Genomic DNA, 21,051 nt, shown 5'->3' on the forward strand with positions numbered 1-21,051 from the left:
TGCCTTTGCTGAATATCTGACACCATCATCCGCATTTTCAGCAACTCTCTTCCTTCCTTGGTGCTTGGCTGGTTTTCTTGCGCTCTCTCTAGGCAATCCCTCTCATACTCTTTGGTTCTTCCTTTGTCCAACTCTAACTGTTGGTGTTCTATTATTTCATCTCTTCTATTTCACTCAGAGATGAGATATATTCTATTTTAATTTAATCATCCTCCGTGCTTTACTTTGGGCAGTGTCCCAGGTGCACTTAACTCTCCAGAGCTTAACAATGAAAGTTTCCCAGGACATAAAGTGGGGGAAAAAAAAAGTGTCACTGTTTAACCCAGTCCATTGCCTTCTCATTAGGAATTCAGCTTCCTCTGGGATCCCCAACAGGCCTCATCTGTAACATTTATTTAGTTTCCCAGTATCTCTTCTTTCTCCTAAGAGGTTTAATCAGACACACAACAAAAGCCATTGGTTCCTTTTCTGCTTCCTCAGGGGCTTTTTTGTCTGTCAGTACCTGTGCTGCGAGCTAAGCTGCGTCAGAATTCCCTCTCTTGTCTCACCCATCAGGCCAACTAGGAATGACGTCTATCTTATTCTCAGTTGAGTTACAACAGGGCTTTCGACTGTTAACCAAAGTTCCTAGTGTTTACAATTCTCCCTTGGCTCAGTGACTGCTGGTGGATCTGTAGGATCATTGATTTAAATCCCTGAAAACAGAGATAGTTAAAAACACAGCAATCCCAAGGAGACCATTTTGAACTAGAGACAGAACTATCTTTTAAATTTTCAAAGAATTTGTTTATACAGGGAAATATATGTTTCCTTGAACCACAGAAGGAAAGGAGCACATATTTGCTTGGAATCAAACATTAAGCATGAAAAATGTCTCATGCCTGAGATCTTTAAAATAATTTCCTATTTGTTGAGCTCAGATATTTTTCTGAATAAAAACCACTGAGCGTGTATTATCTTTCCCATTGTCAGATTTTAGTGACAAAGGAAGATATCACTCTCCAGTTCATTATGATGGGGCAACAAACAAGAGCCTGAAGTTAAACTTCGGGGACAACCCAAGCATACTTAGGGAAAGAATCAAATCAAACCCCACTCCTTTTTTCCAAAGACTTCCTTTTTGATCCTGGCCTACCAGATCTCATATTCCTTAAAAAGCACACCAAATCGACTGTACCTACAATCCAATTTTGCACTTGATTACCCTAAGCAATTTGGAGTTCTAAATTTTCAAGTACATGCCATCTCTCCATTATTATAATTGCTCCTAATGGTATACTATACCCTTTTGTATGCATCAGTGCTAAATAGACTGCAAGCATTTGACTAAAATTCATTGACACTACAACCCATTAGCTTTGGGCTCTAAAAGCTCCTGGTTTCACCCAAGCCCCAGCTTACTCATTAATTCATGTTTCAAATTTCCAATATTTCTGCTACCTTGAATTACTCTGAGCCTATCATTTATGTCATGAGTAGTAAGGGATCTGGGTAAGTCATCTGCATTTCAGACTGATCAGTTGCTATTTCAAAAACTTCCTGAAGTCTAGTCTCCATACCTTGCTGTACCTAAAACTCATTAATTGGCTATGAAACTTTTTAAATTAATTGACAAATCTTCACTAGAGGTTCAGTGATAATCACAAACAATTCAAAAAATCTCCCAAAGGTTCACTACAATTAGTGCTTCTAAATTCTCGATTGGTCTCCACAGTACAATACTTTAATCAAATTTTGTTTTTTGGAGATACACCAGAAATACATCTACACGTGGAACAACTCCTACAGAACACCTACTACTGAACGCTGGAAGAAGACCTCAGACCTCCCAAAAGGCAAGAAACTCCCCACGTACCTGGGTAGGGCAAAGCGGAGAGATTCCCGCACAGAGGATTGGTGCCGACCAGCACTCAACAGCCCGAGAGGCTTATCTGCTCACCCGACGGGGCGAGCGGGGGCTGGGAGCTGAGGCTCGGGCTTCGGTCGGAGCGCAGGGAGAGGACGGGGGTTGGCAGCGTGAACACAGCCTGCACGGGGTTAGTGTGCCACGGCAGGCCGGGAGGGAGTCCGGGGAAAAGTCTGGACCTGCTGAACAGGCAAGAGACTTTTTCTTGCCTCTTTGTTTCCTGGTGCGCGAGGAGAGGGGATTAAGAGCGCTGCTTAAAGGAGCTCCAGAGACAGGCACAAGCGGCGACTAAAAGCGAGGACCCCAGAGACGGGCGTGGGACGCTGGGGCTGCTGCTGCCGCTGCCAAGAGGCCTGTGTGCGAGCGCAGGTTACTGTCCATGCCCCCCTTCCCGGGAGCCTTTGCAGCCCGCCACTGCCGGGGTCCGGGGATACAGGAACGGCTTCCCCGGGAGAAAGCACGGCGCGCCTCGGGCTGGTGCAACGTCACGCCGCAGGCCTCTGGCGCCGCCGGCTCGCCCCGCCCTCCGTGCCCCTCCCTCCACCCCGCCTCCGCCGGCCTGAGTGAGCCAGAGTTCTCTAAGCGGCTGCTCTTTTAACTCCGTCCTGTCTGAGCAAAGAACAGACGCCCTCCGGCGACCTACACACAGAGGCGGGGCCATTTACAAAGCTGAGACCTGGGAGCTGTGAGAACAAAGAAGAGAAAGGGAAATCTCTCCCAGCAGCCTCAGAAGCAGCGGATTAAAGCTCCACAATCAACTTGATATACCCTGCCGTCTGTGGAATACGTGAATAGACAACGAATCATCCCAAATTGAGGAGGTGGACTTTGAGAGCAAGATTAGTTTTTCCCCTTTTCCTCTTTTTTGTGAGTGTGTATGTGTATACTTCTGTGTGAGATTTTGTCTGTACAGCTTTGCTTCCACCATTTGTCCTAGGGTTCTATCCGTCCGTTTTTTTTTCTTCATAATTATTTTTTATTTTAATAACTTTATTTTATCCTACTTTATTTTATTTACTTTATCTTCTTTCTTTCTTTCTGTCCTTCCATCCCTCCTTCCTTCCCCCCTCTCTTTCTTCCTTTCGTTCTTTCTTTCTTCTACTAATTCTTTCTTTCTACTTTTTCTCCCTTTTATTCTGAGCCGGGTGGATGAAAGGCTCTTGGTGCTGCAGCCAGGAGTCAGTGTTGTGCCTCTGAGGTGGGAGAGCCAACTTCAGGACACTGGTCCACAAGAGACCTCCCAGCTCCACATAATATCAAACGGCGAAAATCTGCCAAACATCTCCATCTCCACACCAGCACCCAGCTTCACTCAACGACCAGCAAGCTACAGTGCTGGACACCCTATGCCAAACAACTAGCAAGACAGGAACACAACCCCACCCATTAACACAGAGGCTGCCTAAAATCATAAAACGTCCACAGACACCCCAAAACACACCACCAGATGTGGACCTGCCCACCAGAAAGACAAGATCCAGCCTCATCCACCAGAACACAGGCACTAGTCCCCTCCACCAGGAAGCCTACACAACCCACTGAACCAACCTTAGCCACTGGTGACAGACACCAAAAACAACGGGAACTACAAACCTGCAGCCTGCAAAAAGGAGACCCCAAACACAGTAAGATAAGCAAAATGAGAAGACAGAAAAACACACAGCAGGTGAAGGAGCAAGATGAAAACCCACCAGATCTAACAAATGAAGAAGAAGTAGGCAGTCTACCTGAAAAAGAATTCAGAATAATGATGGTAAACATGATCCAAAATCTTGGAAATAAAATAGACAAAATGCAAGAAACATTTAACAAGGACCTAGAAGAACTAAAGATGAATCAAGCAATGATTAGAAACACAATAAATGAAATTAAAAATACTCTAGATGGGATGAATAGCAGAATAACTGAGGCAGAAGAACGGATAAGTGACGTGGAAGATAAAATACTGGAAATAACTGCTGCAGAGCAGAATAAAGAAAAAATAATAAAAAGAACAGAGGACAGTCTCAGAGACCTCTGGGACAACACTAAACGCACCAACATTTGAATTATAGGGGTTCCAGAAGAAGAAGAGAAAAAGAAAGGGACTGAGAAAATATTTGAAGAGATTATAGTTGAAAACTTCCCTAATATGGGAAAGGAAATAGTTAATCAATTCCAGGAGGCACAGAGAGTCCCATACAGAATAAATCCAAGGAGAAATATGCCAAGACACATATTCATCAAACTGTCAAAAATTAAATACAAAGAAAACATATTAAAAGCAGCAAGGGAAAAACAACAAATAACACACAAGGGAATCCCCATAAGGTTAACAGCTGATCTTTCAGCAGAAACTCTGCAAGCCAGAAGGAACTGGCAGGACATATTTAAAGTGATGAAGGAGAAAAACCTGCAACCAAGATTACTCTACCCTGGGCTTCCCTGGTGGCGCAGTGGTTGAGAGTCCGCCTGCCGATGCAGGGGACACGGGTTCGTGTCCCGGTCCGGGAAGATCCCACATGCTGTGGAGCGGCTAGGCCTGTGAGCCATGGCTGCTGAGCCGGTGCGTCCGGAGCCTGTGCTCCGCAACGGGAGAGGCCACAGCAGTGAGACGCCCACGTACCGCAAAAAAAAAAAAAAAAAAAAAAAAGATTACTCTACCCAGCAAGGATCTCATTCAGATATGATGGAGAAATTAAAACCTTTACAGACAAGCAAAAGCTGAGAGAGTTCAGCACCACCAAACCAGCTTTACAACAAATGCTAAAGGAACTTCTCTAGGCAAGAAACACAACAGAAGGAAAACACCTACAATAACGAACCCAAAACAATTAAGAAAATGGGAATAGGAACATACATATCAATAATTACCTTAAATGTAAATAGATTAAATGCTCCCACCAAAGGACACAGATTGGCTGAATGGATACAAAAACAAGACCCATATATATGCTGTCTACAAGAGACCCACTTCAGACCTAGAGACACATACAGACTGAAAGTGAGGGGATGGAAAAAGATATTCCATGCAAATGGAAACCAAAAGAAAGCTGGAGTAACAATTCTCATATCAGACAAAATGGACTTTAAAATAAAGACTATTAGAAGAGACGAAGAAGGACACTACATAATGATCAAGGGATCGATCCAAGAAGAAGATATAACAATTGTAAATATTTATGCACCCAACATAGGAGCACCTCAATACATAAGGCAAATACTAACAGCCATGAAAGGGGAAATCGACAGTAACACGTTCATAGTAGGGGACTTTAACACCCCACTTTCACCAATGGATAGATCATCCAAAATGAAAATAAATAAGGGAACACAAGCTTTAAATGATACATTAAACAAGATGGACTTAATTTATATTTATAGGACATTCCATCCAAAAACAACAGAATACACATTTTTCTCAAGTGCTCATGGAACATTCTCCAGGATAGATCATATCTTGGGTCACAAATCAAGCCTTGGTAAATTTAAGAAAATTGAAATTGTATCAAGTATCTGTTCCGACCACAACGCTATGAGACTAGATATCAATTACAGGAAAAGAGCTGTAAAAAATACAAACACATGGAGGCTAAACAATACATTACTTAATAACGAACTGATCACTGAAGAAATCAAAGAGGAAATCAAAAAATACCTAGAAACAAATGACAATGGAGACACGACGACCCAAAACCTATGGGATGCAGCAAAAGCAGTTCTAAGAGGGAAGTTTATAGCAAATACAATCCCACCTTAAGAAACAGGAAACATCTCAAATAAACAACCTGACCTTGCACCTAAAGCAATTAGAGAAAGAAGAACAAAAAAACCCCAAAGTTAGCACAAGGAAAGAAATCATAAAAATCAGATCAGAAATAAATGAAAAAGAAATGAAGGAAACGACAGCAAAGATCAATAAAACTAAAAGCTGGTTCTTTGAGAAGAAAAACAAAATTGATAAACCATTAGCCAGACTCATCAAGAAAAAAAGGGAGAAGACCCAAATCAATAGAATTAGAAATGAAAAAGGAGAAGTAACAACTGACACTGCAGAAATACAAAAGATCATGAGACATTACTACAAGAAACTCTATGCCAATAAAATGGACAACCTGGAAGAAATGGACAAATTCTTAGAAATGCACAACCTGTCAAGACTGAATCAGGAAGAAAGAGAAAATACAAACAGACCAATCACAAGCACTGAAATTCAAACTGTGATTAAAAATCTTCCAATAAAAAAAAGCCCAGGACCAGGTGGCTTCACAGGCGAATTCTATCAAACATTTAGAGAACAGCTAACACTTATCCTTCTCAAACTCTTCCAAAATATAGCAGAGGGAGGAACACTACCAAACTCACTCTACGAGGCCACCATCACCTTGATACCAAAGCCAGACAAGGATGTCACAAAGAAAGAAAACTACAGACCAATATCATTGATGAACACAGATGCAAAAATCCTCAACAAAATACTAGCAAACAGAATCCAACAGCACATTAAAAGCATCATACACCATGATCAAGTGGGGTTTATTCCAGGAATGCAAGGATTCTTCAATATACGCAAATCAATCAACGTGATACACCATATTAACAAACTGAAGGAGAAAAACCATATGATCATCTCAATAGATGCAGAGAGAGCTTTCGACAAAATTCAACACCCATTTATGATAAAAACCCTGCAGAAAGTAGGCATCGAGGGAACTTTCCTCAACATAATAAAGGCCATATATGACAAACCCACAGCCAACATCGACCTCAATCGTGAAAAACTGAAACCATTTCCACTAAGATCAGGAATAAACAAGGTTGCCCACTCTCACCACTCTTATTCAACATAGTTTTGGAAGTTTTAGCCACAGCAATCAGAGAAGAAAATAAAATAAAAGGAATCCAAATTGGAAAAGAAGTAAAGCTGTCACTGTTTGCAGATGACATGATACTATACATAGAGAATCCTAAAGAAGCTACCAGAAAACTAGTAGAGCTAATCAATGAATTTGGTAAAGTAGCAGGATACAAAATTAATGCAGAGAAATCTCTTGCATTCCCATACACTAATGATGAAAAATCTGAAAGTGAAATAATGAAAACACTCTCATTTACCATTGCAAGAAAAAGAATAAAATATCTAGGAATAAACCTACCTAAGGAGACAAAAGACCTGTATGCAGAAAATTATAAGACACAGATGAAAGAAATTAAAGATGATACAAATAGATGGAGAGATATACCATGTTCTTGGATTGGAAGAATCAACATTGTGAAAACGACTCTACGACCCAAAGCAATCTACAGATTCAATGCAATCCCTATCAAACTACCACTGGCATTTTTCACAGAACTAGAACAAAAAGTTTTACAATTTGTATGGAAACACAAAAGACCCCGAAGAGCAAAAGCAATCTTGAGAATGAAAAACGGAGCTGGAGGAATCAGGCTCCCTGACTTCAGACCATACTACAAAGCTACAGTAATCACGGCAGTATGGTACTGGCACAGAAACAGGAAGATAGATCAATGGAATAGGATAGAAAGCCCAGAGATAAACCCACGCACATATGGTCACCTTATCTTTGATAAAGGAGGCAGGAATGTACAGTGGAGAAAGGACAGTCTCTTCAATAAGTGGTGCTGGGAAAACTGGACAGGTACGTGTAAAAGTACGAGATTAGATCACTCCCTGACACCATACACAAAAATAAGCTCAAAATGGATTAAAGACCTAAATGTAAGGCCAGACACTATCAAACTCTTAGAGGAAAACATAGGCAGAACATTCTATGACATAAATCACAGCAAGATCCTTTTTGACCCACCTCCTAGAGAAATGGAAATAAAAACAAAAATAAACAAATGGGACCTAATGAAACTTCAAATCTTTTGCACAGCAAAGGAAACCATAAACAAGACCAAAAGACCACCCTCAGAATGGGAGAAATATTTTCAAATGAAGCAACTGACAAAGGATTAATCTCCAAAATTTATAAGCAGCTCATGCAGCTCAATATCAAAAAATAAACAAACAACCCAATCCAAAAATGGGCAGAAGACTTAAATAGGCATTTCCCCAAAGAAGATATACAGGCTGCCAACAAACACATGAAAGAATGCTCAACATCATTAATCATTAGAGAAATGCAAATCAAAACTACAATGAGATATCATCTCACACCAGTCAGAATGGCCATCATCAAAAAATCTAGAAACAATAAATGCTGGAGAGGGTGTGGAAAAAAGGGAACACTCTTGCACTGTTGGTTGGAATATGAATTGGTACAGCCACTATGGAGAACAGTATGGAGGTTCCTTAAAAAACTACAAATAGAACTACCATATGATCCAGCAATCCCACTACTGGGCATATACCCTGAGAAAACCATAATTCAAAAAGAGTCATGTACCAAATTTTCATTGCAGCTCTATTTACAATAGCCTGGAGATGGAAACAACCTAAGTGTCCATCGACAGATGAATGGATAAAGAAGATGTGGCACATATATACAGTGGAATATTACTCAGCCATAAAAAGAAACGAAATTGAGCTATTTGTAATGAGGTGGATAGACCTAGAGTCTGTCATACAGAGTGAAGTAAGTCAGAAAGAGAAAGAGAAATACTGTATGCTAACACATATATATGGAATTTATGAAAAAAATATGTCATGAAGAACCTAGGGGTAAAACAGGAATAAAGACACAGACCTACTTGAGAATGGACTTGATGATATGGGGAGGGGGAAAGGGTAAGCTGTGACAGAGAGAGAGAGGCATGGACATATATACACCACCAAACATAAGGTAGATAGCTAGTGGGAAGCAGCCGCATAGCACAGGGAGATCAGATCAGTGCTTTGGTGCTTTGTGACCGCCTGGAGGGGTGGGATAGGGAGGGAGGGAGGGAGGGAGGGAGGGAGACGCAAGAGGGAAGGGATATGGGAACAGATGTATATGTATAACTGATTCACTTTGTTATAAAGCAGAAACTAATACACCATTGTGAAGCAATTATACTGCAATAAAGTTGTAAAAAAATTTAGTTTACAGATGTACATTCTGGTAAATAATTATACCTAGGCCTTTGTATATGGCCATTAGACATTTTGTCTGGGAGGTATACTATTGAGTAATTAGACATAGGTCTTGTATAAGTTCATTAGACTCTTTTTTTGGAAGCATACCATTTGATAACTGTATTTGTCATTAAACTGCTAATTCCCTGCTGCTCAAAAAAAAAAAAATAGTTACTCTCAAGGTTGCAATTTAATCAGAGAGTTGAGACAACTGAAAAAATAAGAACAATACCAGAGCATAATATAAGTGCCTTTAGAGATGTACAGATTGTGGCTAGTCAGTCTAGGTGTGGCTAGTCAGTCTAGGATGAGATCAAAATGCCTTTGAGAAGTGGCATTCAATCTGGGCCTTGAAAGAAGTACATGTCAACAGGTGAAAACAGTGAGGAAAGCATTCCAGGAAAAGGAAATACAATGGACAGAGAAGTAAAGTGTAGGGCATGCTCACTCCGTGTCAAGGGTGAGTATGGGAGAGTGGCACAGAGGGTGTTAAGAAGTTAAGTCAGAAAGCGAGAGAGTGGCACGGGCATATAAACACTACCAAATGTAAGGTAGATAGCTAGTGGGAAGCAGCCGAATAGCACAGAGAGATCAGCTCGTGCTTTGTGACCGCCTGGAGGGGTGGGATAGGGAGGGTGGGAGGGAGGGAGATGCAGAGGGAAGAGATATGGGAACATATGTATATGTATAACTGATTCACTTTGTTATACAGCAGAAACTAACACACCATTGTAAAGCAATTATACTCCCATAAAGATGTAAAAAAAAAAAAGAAATTTTGTTTTTTGGCAAAATGTTTTAGCAAGTTCTAGAGAAATAAAGCACTACATAAGGAAGGTGATCATATATTTTATCATCCAAATGGAGACACCGAATAGTAAAAACACTGAATTAGCAAAAAGGAGCACTATTAATAATTACACAAAGACAACAAGCATAAACCAGGATTGTCCCAAGCAAACCAGTACATAAGGTCCCCCTCTACACAAAGCACCTTATACCAAACTGGATCTTTATCCTTCTTGGGAATATTTTGTAAAAGAGTGAGGTTAATCCAAGAAGTAGTCAATGAATATGTGGTCAGAAAAGATAAGTGAAAGAGCTCTGTGCAAAGGTAAGAGCAAAGATTTAATTCCAGACTAAAATGAAATCCAAACTGTATTGTGAGGTATTAAAACATGGCCCAAAGATTCTTTGACATTCTTCACTGAGAGGTACAGTCTGTGTTCCCCTCCCCTTGAATCTGGTCTCTTCAAATACTTGATAAATAAAGTAGGTGAAAGTGACACTGCCAGTTCTGGGCACAGGCTTTAAATTATAGGCAGCTTCCACTTTCTGTATCTTGGTGTTGTTCGGGTCATCTACTCCTTGATCTTACTGCCTGCATGATCTATCAGTTACTGACAGAGGGGTGTGAAAGTCTCCATCTACTATAGTGGATTTACCTATTCATCCTTTCAGTTGTATCAGTTTTTGCCCCATGTACTTTGACACTTTACTGTTTGGTACATCCACATTGAGAATTGTGTCTTCTTAGGAAACTCCCCTTTCTATCATATGGAATGCTCCTCTTTATCCCTGATGGTCTTCTGGATCATCAGAAGTGTCTGCTTAGTCTGAAATTAATATAGCTAACTCCAGTTTTTTGTTTGTTTGTTTGTTTTTTGCGGTACGTGGGCCCCTCACTGTTGTGGCCTCTCCTGCTGCGGAGCACAGGCTCCGGACGCGCAGGCTCAGTGGCCATGGCTCACGGGCCCAGCCGCTCCGTGGTATGTGGGATCTTCCCGGACCGGGGCACGAACCTGTGTCCCCTGCATCGGCAGGCGGACTCTCAACCACTGCGCCACCAGGGAAGCCCTCCAGTTTTCTTTTAATTAGAGTTAGCATGGTATATTTTTCTCTATCACTTTACTTTTAACCTGAGTCTTTATACTTAAGGTGGGTTTTTGGTAAACAACATATAGTTGGTCTTGTTTTTTAACCACTTTGACAATATCTGTCTTTTAATTGGTGTATTTAGACCAATTACATTCTAAGTGATTTTCATATAAGTGTATTAATAGCTATCCTGTTTGTAAACTGTTTTCTATTCATTGTATGTCCTTTTCCATCTTCTTTTTCTGCCCCCTCTGATTTTAATTGAGCATTTTATATGATTCCATTTTATATCTTTTTAGTGAATCATATATGGATCCCTCATATCCCAGTCCAGCTGTGCAAAATGATACCACATGGAGCAAAAACAAGCTTTTCCTGTCTGGCCCTTTCCCAAGAGTAGGTTCATGAACAAAATAAATGATAGTTGTTGTTTTAACTCTCTAAGCTTTGGGGTGGTTCATCTTGCAGTAATATGTAAGCAGAACATTCCTAAGATGGTCCTCAAGGCCTTGCCAACTTTTCAAAACTCAGTTCATACCAATCTCCCCTGAACTCCCAGTCACATGGGGCTCTCCAAGTCTGTAGAAAATACCAAGCTCTTCTTGAGGGTCTGGACTGAAACACTCTTATCCCTGATCTTTACCTGGTTGGTCACATCTCCTCCTTCAGATCTAAGTGTAAATGTCCCCTCATCAGCAAGGCTTCCACTGTCCATCCATCTAAGGTATACTCATTGCCCACCTCTCTCCCTCACATAAACATATATAACCCACCGCTCTCTATCTTAGTTATTTCTCATAGCTCTCTTTTCCTCTTTTCAATTTAAAATTACAGATTTATCTGCTGACTCGAGTAATCTTTGCCTTCCCCACTAGATGACAGGTTCCATGGAAAGAGAAACTCAGTTTTGCCCACCATTACATATCCATTGCCTGGCCCAGTACACCGAACACAGTATGGGCTCAGTAAATGTCTCCAACGGAAAGAGCTCTTTTAAATGGGCAATGCCTCTCTGCATTCCTTGTTTAGACAAGGGCTTCTCAACTTTGGCACTATTGACACTTTGGACCAAACAATTCTTTGTTGAGGGAGACTGTCCTGTTCATTTGTACCATGTTTCACAACATCCCTGGCCTCTAGATGCCAGTAACACCATTACCGCTCCCTGAGTTATGAAACCAAAAATGTCTCCAGATATCAGCAAATATATCCTGGTTTAAAATAAAAGGATGACAATAACAATGAAGCAACTCAGGAATGTGGGTTTGCTTTAAACTGAAACCAATCTTATCATCATGTCCTTCCTCTAGTCCTCCTCAAAAACCACTTAAACTGAACTAAGTGGTTTAAGTGGGAGAGAGATTCTAGGAGCCCTGACATTACGATAATTGGAAATTTCTACACTAACTCTTTCAAAATATTCCTCCACTATCCAAGGAATGCCTCCATTTTCACCAGCTGGACTACAACTCTGAAGACAGAAAACATCAATGATTGTTTTGAGGGTCTCCCAATCAAATGATCAAAGACCCTGATAATAAAAATGGCTAACAGAAGGCAACATTAAAACACTAATAGAAAAGTTAGCCCTGTACAGTTTGGTCTAATAATTGAAATCATGGTTCTTGCTTAAACAATATACTCATTGTCACTTTTGTCAAAAAGATTAGGTATTGTTTGTTTATCTGCTGCAAGCTAAATGGAACCAGCTGTACCCATGAACCAGCTCCTAATGCCTTACATTCTTCCTGAAAAGGAAGTCAGGGCTGAATCTGCAATTTGAATAGGCTTTAAGGTTTTTGAAAATAAAATTAGCAGATGTTGGTGGGTGGGCTATTATCCTCCTTGGAGTAGGTAAGGATAAGAACTCTACTTTCATCTGTACACAAGGAGCACCAGATCTGAAAATCACATGACACAAAGTCCATTCATTTCATTAGTTTTTTTTTAAAATCCAGTTTCTCTTGCACACTGTAATGCCGTATTTTGTGCATTAAATTACAAAGCTAACGCTGATTGTATTATCATAGTATGATGCCATTTTCATATCCTGTGACTAATAGTGTGGTTACAGGCTTGATCTTTGAAGTGAGCTGTGATAATAAGTCTATGGACCCAAAGTCTAAAAGAAATCAGAGCAGACCTAATGAGAAACAGAGAGTGCAGCAGAGCCGTAAAATATAATCAGATTTGCCTCTCTTTTGTACAGAGTTCCCGTTTGTGGGCAGATAACCTCTCAGGATGCTGGAAGTCAGCATGACAGTCCAGGTGTCAACACTTAAGATTGAAACTTCAGTGAACCAGGAGTCCAGTGTTTTCCATCTGGGGATTTCTGACTTTCAGAATTCTTCAAACTCCTCCTGATGGTGTTTCAGTGGAGCTGACCTTCAGGGCCAGCAGTAAGAGCCACCTCTTTAATCTTACATATTCTGAAAAGGTGGCTGACTGCTGCTGCCTTTCTTCTTGCTGCTGCTTGTCTTAATTAACAGTGTTTCTTCCTCCTATTTCTCCTGCGGCTTTGAAGAGCTCTTTGAAATGTATTTAGTGTATTTCAGTCTTGGTTTGGCCTAGTCTCTCAATTTATGAGGTCGTTGAATTCAAGTTCAATGATTCAGCACACATTGGCAGAATGAAATGCTAAAAGAAGACTGGCATTTTCAATCACATAAATCTCCTGTTACATAAAGTGACCAAATTCCTCCATTGTTCTTATGGACCTCTGAGATAACAATTTACAGCTGGTACAGACCAGTTTGGGCCGGCTCCTCTGTTTAGCGGGCTCCCGCAGGAGTAAGGCTTTGGCATCTTCACCTCAACAGAAACTGAAGATAAGCAGGAAAAAAATGACCAGGAATCAGGGTCATCTGTGGGAGGACTTAGTCTGAGTAAGTCCAATACTCTAATTCCAGAGATGGAACAAAGAGCAAACTTTTTCTTTCTGTAAATGACACTAGAAGCATGAGAAAGCCAAAAGCAAGCAGCGACAGCCTCGCACTCCTTTAAAGTAGGAAGGAAAAGAGGAGTCTGTCCCAGGCAAGAGTAAAGGTTTATAGCTTCTCACCACTCGGGGCAGGGTGTGGAACTCGGGAGAACTGGGGGTTCAGGCATGGGGTCGGGGGGAACTCAGGTGCACTCCACCCGCAGATCCCAGTGCGCTGAGGAACACACAGGTCCCACCATACTCCAAGTTTGGGACTTGAGGTGGCTGGTGCTCATACCTGTTACCTACAACAGCCAGGCATTCATGGGTGCTCACATATAAACAACCCACCAACCTGTCCAAATTATATCGTCTAATGCCAATCCCACTCGAACACTCAAACATAACACTTTTGCTTTTATCAAAATTTGCACAATAGGGGCTTCCCTGGTGGCGCAGTGGTTGAGAGTCCGCCTGCCGATGCAGGGGACACGGGTTCGTGCCCCGGTCCGGGAAGATCCCACATGCCACGGAGCAGCTGGGCCCGTGAGCCATGGCCGCTAAGCCTGTGTGTCCGGAGCCTGTGCTCCGCAACGGGAGAGACCACAATAGTGAGAGGCCCGCGTACCGCAAAAAAAAAAATAAAAATTGCACAATAATTCAAATAAACAATTAATTTTACTTTAAGGCCCTCAGGCTTTAACAGATTTTGTGAAGAGTCTGGTGAAAATTTCATTACATGTGGTTAGAGGACCAAGTCCCAAAAGGGAACTCTCCCAAGGAGTCCTACAAATATACACAGTGATGCGGGAGGCTTGATTTAAAAGCACATGAGGCTGTGAATTCAATCACCACTGGAGAGCACACATTTAAAATACTTTAGTCAACCCCATCCTCTCTTCCTTCCTTTTGAAACCCCACAGCATTTTACCTGGGCCTTTCTTACTGCATTCTATCTTATATAGAATACACTACGTTCTAACTTATACAGAGTTCTTTATGTATATGGACCATCTCCCGTCAAGACTGTTAAGTTTCCTGAGGGCAGAATCTGTATCTAAATTCCCTCTTTTTCACCTACAGCATAGAAGGGGCATAAAAACAACATAACAAACACTCATCATTAATTAAATAAGCTAAAAAACTGTTAACGAGTCTCTTAATGTATTGATACAAATGTCCTTGGGAAACAGATGGTTTCAAGGGGCTGAACTAAAGACATTTTTAAATGCCACATGTTTTAAAATGTAGCACATTATATATACACTGCATGATTTTTTAAAATCCTATATTAAATGCTACAGGGATTTAGAAGAGAGAACATAACCAGGAAATCAAACCAGGATAAAGATTAGTAGCAAGAGTGATAATAAACTGCCTCCCTTCCCCAGACAGAAACACACACATGCACAAAGAAAGTATTAAGAAGCTGGAGAACACTGGTTTCAAAACAAAACAAAACAAATCTCTACTCAAATATAAAACTGTGGGAAGTTCAAAGCTTTTTTTTTTTTTGTAATAGGAAAACTTATTTGTGAGTGATGTATGTTGATATGGTTGCAGTTAACCAGCCACATTCTTTACAGGCAAGCTCATCACCAAGGGGGCTACACTGTACAGGAATCTCAGTCAACTTCTCCCCAACCTATGTGTCCCTACAGGAATAAGAAACTCAAGATAATTCAAGAGTAATAAAAAGTCTTTGTACTTCTCAGGTTTCTAAACAATGGCTGACAGCAACTGTATCAAAGTCAACAATTACACAAATCTTTTGATGGGGGGGATATCCTTTGCTCATATATTTGAACCATGAAATAAAAGATGACTTACATATATCATAAATGGAGATGAAGAAGAATATTATCATGAACACAATGCCAAATTAGTGAGGTTTGAAATTAATGAGTGTTATAGATTGAACTGTATCCTCCAAAAAAGATATGTTGAAGTTCTTACCCCTAAAACCTCAGAATGTGACCTTATTTGGAAATAGGGTCTTTACAGAAGTAATCAAGCTAAAATGAGGTCATTACAGTGGGCCCTAATCCAAAATGACTAGTGGTCTTATAAAAAGGGGAAATTTGGATGTGGAGACAAACACACCGAGAGAGAGAGAGAACACCATACGACCATGAAGGCAGACATCAGGGTGATGCATCTACGAGCCAGGAATGCCAAAGATTGCCAGCACACCGCAGAAGCTAGGAGAGAGGCATGGAACAGATTCTCCCTTACAGGACCAACCCTCAGAAAGAAACCAACTCTGCCAATACCTTGATCTTAGATCTAGCCTCCAGAACTAAGAGATGATAAATTTCTGTTGTTTTAGCCACCCACTCTATGGTATTTGTTTTAGCAGTCCTAGCAAACGAATACAATGAGGTTTATGGCAAAATCCAAACTTGACACCTGTAATTCAATACACATATATATAAAATGCTCACCAACTGAGCATCAGGGGTATCTCTACAAATGCCATGCAGCTTTGTTGCAAGATAACGATAGCTGCTCTTGGGGTAGATGCTAAAGATAATGTTTAAAGATGGAGGCAGGGATGCAGACAGCTATGGGAAAGTGGTGAGGAGTACTGGAACAGGGATCCTAACATTCAGTTGACTCTTTCAATTACGTAGTGCTTCAGGAGACACACCAAACTCAGCTCTCTTAATGTTGCTAGATGGCACGTAACTGTTGTTCTTTGGCCTGACCTTGCCACCATAAAGCAAATAAGCACAAGCAGCCTGTCATCTCCTAAAGCAGGTGAGTGGTCAATGGCTTTCATCTCCAGCTGGAGGAAATTAAATAGTACATGTGACCAGCAAGCTTTAAACTGCTTGAGAAATGCTGACAAGATACATTGAGACCTGCTGGAGTGAAAAGTATTAACTGTCCAGAACTATCCTTCTCAAAGATTGCAGGTACTTAAAAGGCAGTCTTTCTTTTATTTGGGCATAATAAATGGAGAATGTTTCAACTATCTTTCAAGATTTTGTCATAAATCTTAAAGTTAAATATTTAATAGAGTTATTATCTTGCATTTGGAAATTAGCTGAGCATATCTTTGGTGGGAAGGCACTTCAAAATGATAGGTTTATTTCCTTATAATGAAATAGTATGTTTGCTTCTGTTTGATCCACCATTAAAACAAATCAGAGCATCTGGGAGAACCATCTGGAATACTCAACAAGGACCAAGTCTTTCCAAGAAGGCCTTATCCTGTGGAAGCAGTATGTAAAATGGTTAGGAAAAGATGACCTCAAACCAGAAAGACATGAGCCAAGACAAGTTCTGTCACTAATAACCTGTACTGACTTGGACAAGTGACTAAATTTCTCTAAGCACCAAGCTGTCTGGTCCAGCAGAGATAATAATAATATAAAAATGGGATCTTTCTTATAGAGTGTTGTGAAGAATAAATGAGACAATGAATATACCATATTTTATACAAAATAATTGCTTAATCCAGTGTAGTTATCTTCACCTTATTAACATGAAAGGTGCAAGTAATTTTTACACAGTAGAGTACTATTTTTCCTTAGGAAAAAATACAAAAACTTGGGACACAACCACTATTGAAATTAACTCAACCATTTATGCCATTACCATGACATTCTACAATGCTTAAGAGACACAGTGAAGTCATTAACAGCCCTCTAGATTTTTTTTTCCTTCCCCGTCATATTTTTTTCTATTCAGATTTTTTAAAGGCTTTTTGGGGGCAAATGTCTAAGAATCAAAATTAATACTCAATTTTGATCTACAGCATTTCTGAATTTCCTTACTTACATATCTTCCTTTATCAGGAATATTGCTTCAACTTCTTAACTTGAAAACTATGAACAAAGGTATAAGACTACATTCCAGAAAAGCCAAAGAGTACCTAAATAAGCACATAGTCAAAATTTCCAATTATGTGTTTAGAATGATCCTTCAGAGAACTGTCTTCTCTATCTCTTTAATTACTTAGCTTAGTAATTCAATTACATCTGAGTAATTAGTTAGAATTTCCTATCTTATACAATGACTTAAAAGGGAGACAATAACAAGGATAGGTTAGAAAAACATTTTTCAACAATATTTGGTATTGTTATTAAGGTAAAATGAGGCTTTTGTCTCCTGTAGTTGTTTCAGGAAGAGTATTAAAAGTTTCTACAAGCTACATGCCACCAAATCTGTACTCTTAACCAATATGGGAGAGGGAGGAGGCCTATCAGAAACACATAGCGGCAAGCTTTTTTTTTTTTTTTTTTTTTTGCGGTACGCGGGCCTCTCACTGTTGTGGCCTCTCCCGTTGCGGAGCACAGGCTCCGGACGCGCAGGCTCGGCGGCCATGGTTCACGGGCCCAACCGCTCCGCGGCACGTGGGATCCTCCCGGACCAGGGCACGAACCCATGTCCCCTGCATCGCAGGCGGACTCTCAACCACTGCGCCACCAGGGAAGCCCCGTCAAGCTTTTTAAGAACCCAAATCTGTGCCCTGACCCTGAGAGAGAATGTGGGGGAAGAGGACAAGGGGGGGAAGAGTTGTTTCTCTGTGTGGAAATATATGCAGCATGATGCCAAAGGAGACAGGAAGAAAGAAAGAGTTTGCAGTTTGTTTAATTAAGTGACTTCTGAAAGATGGAGTAAAAGCTCAAGTTAAAAAGATGTCAAGAATAATCAATATATTTGGCTTTGTCAAATCAGTACTCTTAAGAATAAGCAAATGCTAAAACTCCACGAGAAATTAATCACATCATTCACCTGGAAATGAATTCTCATTTGAGGGTTCCAATGAGAGAAAGAGAAAACAAAGTTGGAAGAGAGGAAAGACGGAAAAGATAAACTGGACAGGTCTGCAAAACTGTTTGCTCACGGAGAAAAGCAATTCTACTGACTTTTACAATTGTTAAAACAATGACAATAACAACAAAAAACCCGAGGGAGGAAAATCTATTGTGTATTAAATAAAAATTATTTAAATATACTGTTACTTAATACTAAGAGAACAGGTATATTTTACATGTGAAATATTCAAAAATTAATGAACTTACTTGCTTTTCCCTTTGTATACTGTAGCATAAGATCCTTCTCCTAGTTTTTCCAGTTTTTCATATGAGTCAGCTTTTCCAAATTTGGGACTTGTTGGCTAAAAATGAAGCAGAGGGTAAACAAAACAGATTGTATCAGGCTAATTAACAATGAATAACCCAATTTTGCTGAAAATGTAGATTCTGTCAGTTTTTAAATAACTTTTTTCTGATACAAGAATGTTTATTTTTAAAAACAACATAATAAATATTCAGGGTACAAAACTCAGAAAATGCAAATGAACACAGTGTAGAAGTCTAAATTTACCCATAATCTAATCACCAACAGAGAGCCACAAATTTTTTTTTTTTTTTTTTTTTTTGCGGTACACGGGCCTCTCACTGTTGTGGCCTGTCCTGTTGCGGAGCACAAGCTCTGGACACGCAGGCTCAGTGGCCATGGCTCACGGGCCCAGCCCCTCCGCAGCATGTGGGATCCTCCCGGACCGGGGCACAAACCCATGTCCCCTGCATCGGCAGGCGGACTCTCAACCACTGCGCCACCAGGGAAGCCCCACAGTTGATATTTTGATAGCTCTTCTTCTAGTGCTATCTGTATACTGATGATTGCTTTTTAACATAAATGGGACTACACTATAGATAGTGTTTTGTAACCTGCTTTTTCTTAACTCAATATATTGTAAGTATTTTCCATGTTATTATACAGTCTAAATTAGGGGCTGGAAACCAGCCCACCACCAATTTCCATATATCCCATAAACTTAGAAAGGTTTTTATATTTTTTTTAATGGGGGGTTATCTAAAAAAGAATAAAATTTCACAGCATGTGAAAATTATATGAAAAACAAGTTTTAGTGTCCTGAAGTTTATTGGAACATAGTCACACTCATTCACTTACATATTGTCTTATGACTTTCAAGCTACAACAAAATTATACTGCAACAGAGATCATATAGCCAACAAAGCTGAAAATATTTACCTGACCCCTGTCGTAAATCATGACTGTATAAAATTCAGTCATACAAAGTTACTCCTCTGTTACCTTTTAGCAGTAATGCAAATAAATAATCAAAATATTCAGATAACACTAATTGATACAAAAGAAACTCTATTATGTCTACATACACCAATCCTTAAGGTTTAGCTGCAACAAAATCACTCTTCCTTAAGAAACTGCACACTCCATCATGACCACAGAAGTGCTAAGAGTGAGTGGTCTCCTCACTCTTGCTGTGCTCAACTCCCACCCCAACATTCACCAGCAAGAAAAAGGGAGTGTTGTCCTCCACTGAGGACAAATTGCCTATTATTTTAATGTCACTATAAAAAGATAATATCAAAACATATTAAAAATGATAATTATATAAGGAATTAACATTTTTAAAGGATTATGTAATCACAGTTATAACTATATTTATAAAAAGTTACTAATGCTTGTGGTACTCCGTGAGAAACCAATTTTAGAAACTTAAGGAAAGAACTTCTTGCAGAAAGTTTATAGTACACTATTCTTGACCCTGAGCTCTTATACCACTTATGAAAAAACACAACATACTCACAATGAATCTGACTCCCATGGTTTATAAGGATTCTATTTGGCAAACTGAGCGATGCTGCTTACCTCCTTCCCCCCAACATGCCACATAGTGAATGAAAAGATATTTTTCAAAAATAATAAATTAGGGGCTTCCCTGGTGGCGCAGTGGTTGGGAGTCCGCCTGCCGATGCAGGGGACGCGGGTTCGTGCCCCAGTCCGGGAGGATCCCACATGCCGCGGAGCGGCTGGGTCCGTGGGCCGTGGCCGCTGGGCCTGCGCGTCCGGAGCCTGTGCTCCGCGGCGGGAGGGGCCACAACAGTGAGAGGCCCGCATACTGCAAAAAAATAAAATAAAAAATAAAAAATAAATAATAATAATAAATTAGGAATAGGAATGTGAAACAAAAAAGAGTGTCAATATCTAACCAGATATTTAGAGGAATTCTAAAAGATAAAAAGTAATCAGAATGAAAACTTCAGAGAAAAGAATGGGGGAATTTAAAGCCCTAACATGTAGAGGAAGACTAATACAGATAAAAGAAGCAGGAGTCTCTAGGTAAATATGAGACTTATCAACACAGGGGAAGACATGATGTCCTCCCAAGCAAACTGCAGGAACATGTGAAGAGGAGACAGCAGAGAATGTGGGTATTCAGGCTAGAAGGGCAGAGCAAGGACTGAAGTAGCCAATACCCAGAGAAAGGATGACATCTCCCATCCC

At 40.3% G+C, this 21,051-nt stretch overlaps 1 protein-coding gene across 4 annotated transcripts in view; it reads right to left on the minus strand.

Annotated features, from left to right (window-relative positions):
- Positions 1-21,051, minus strand: part of CDK14 (cyclin dependent kinase 14) — a 597,668-nt gene that overhangs the window by 414,306 nt on the left and 162,311 nt on the right. For all 4 annotated transcript variants that reach the window (XM_082631823.1, XM_082631821.1, XM_082631824.1 and 1 more), the window contains one exon: positions 18,798-18,892. In XM_082631823.1, coding sequence (XP_082487949.1) covers positions 18,798-18,892 — 95 coding nt within the window. The remainder of the gene's footprint in view (positions 1-18,797; positions 18,893-21,051) is intronic.

The sequence above is a fragment of the Mesoplodon mirus genome (genome assembly GCF_964341445.2).
Source record: "Mesoplodon mirus genome assembly, chromosome: 9".
Classification (NCBI taxonomy): domain Eukaryota; kingdom Metazoa; phylum Chordata; class Mammalia; order Artiodactyla; family Ziphiidae; genus Mesoplodon; species Mesoplodon mirus.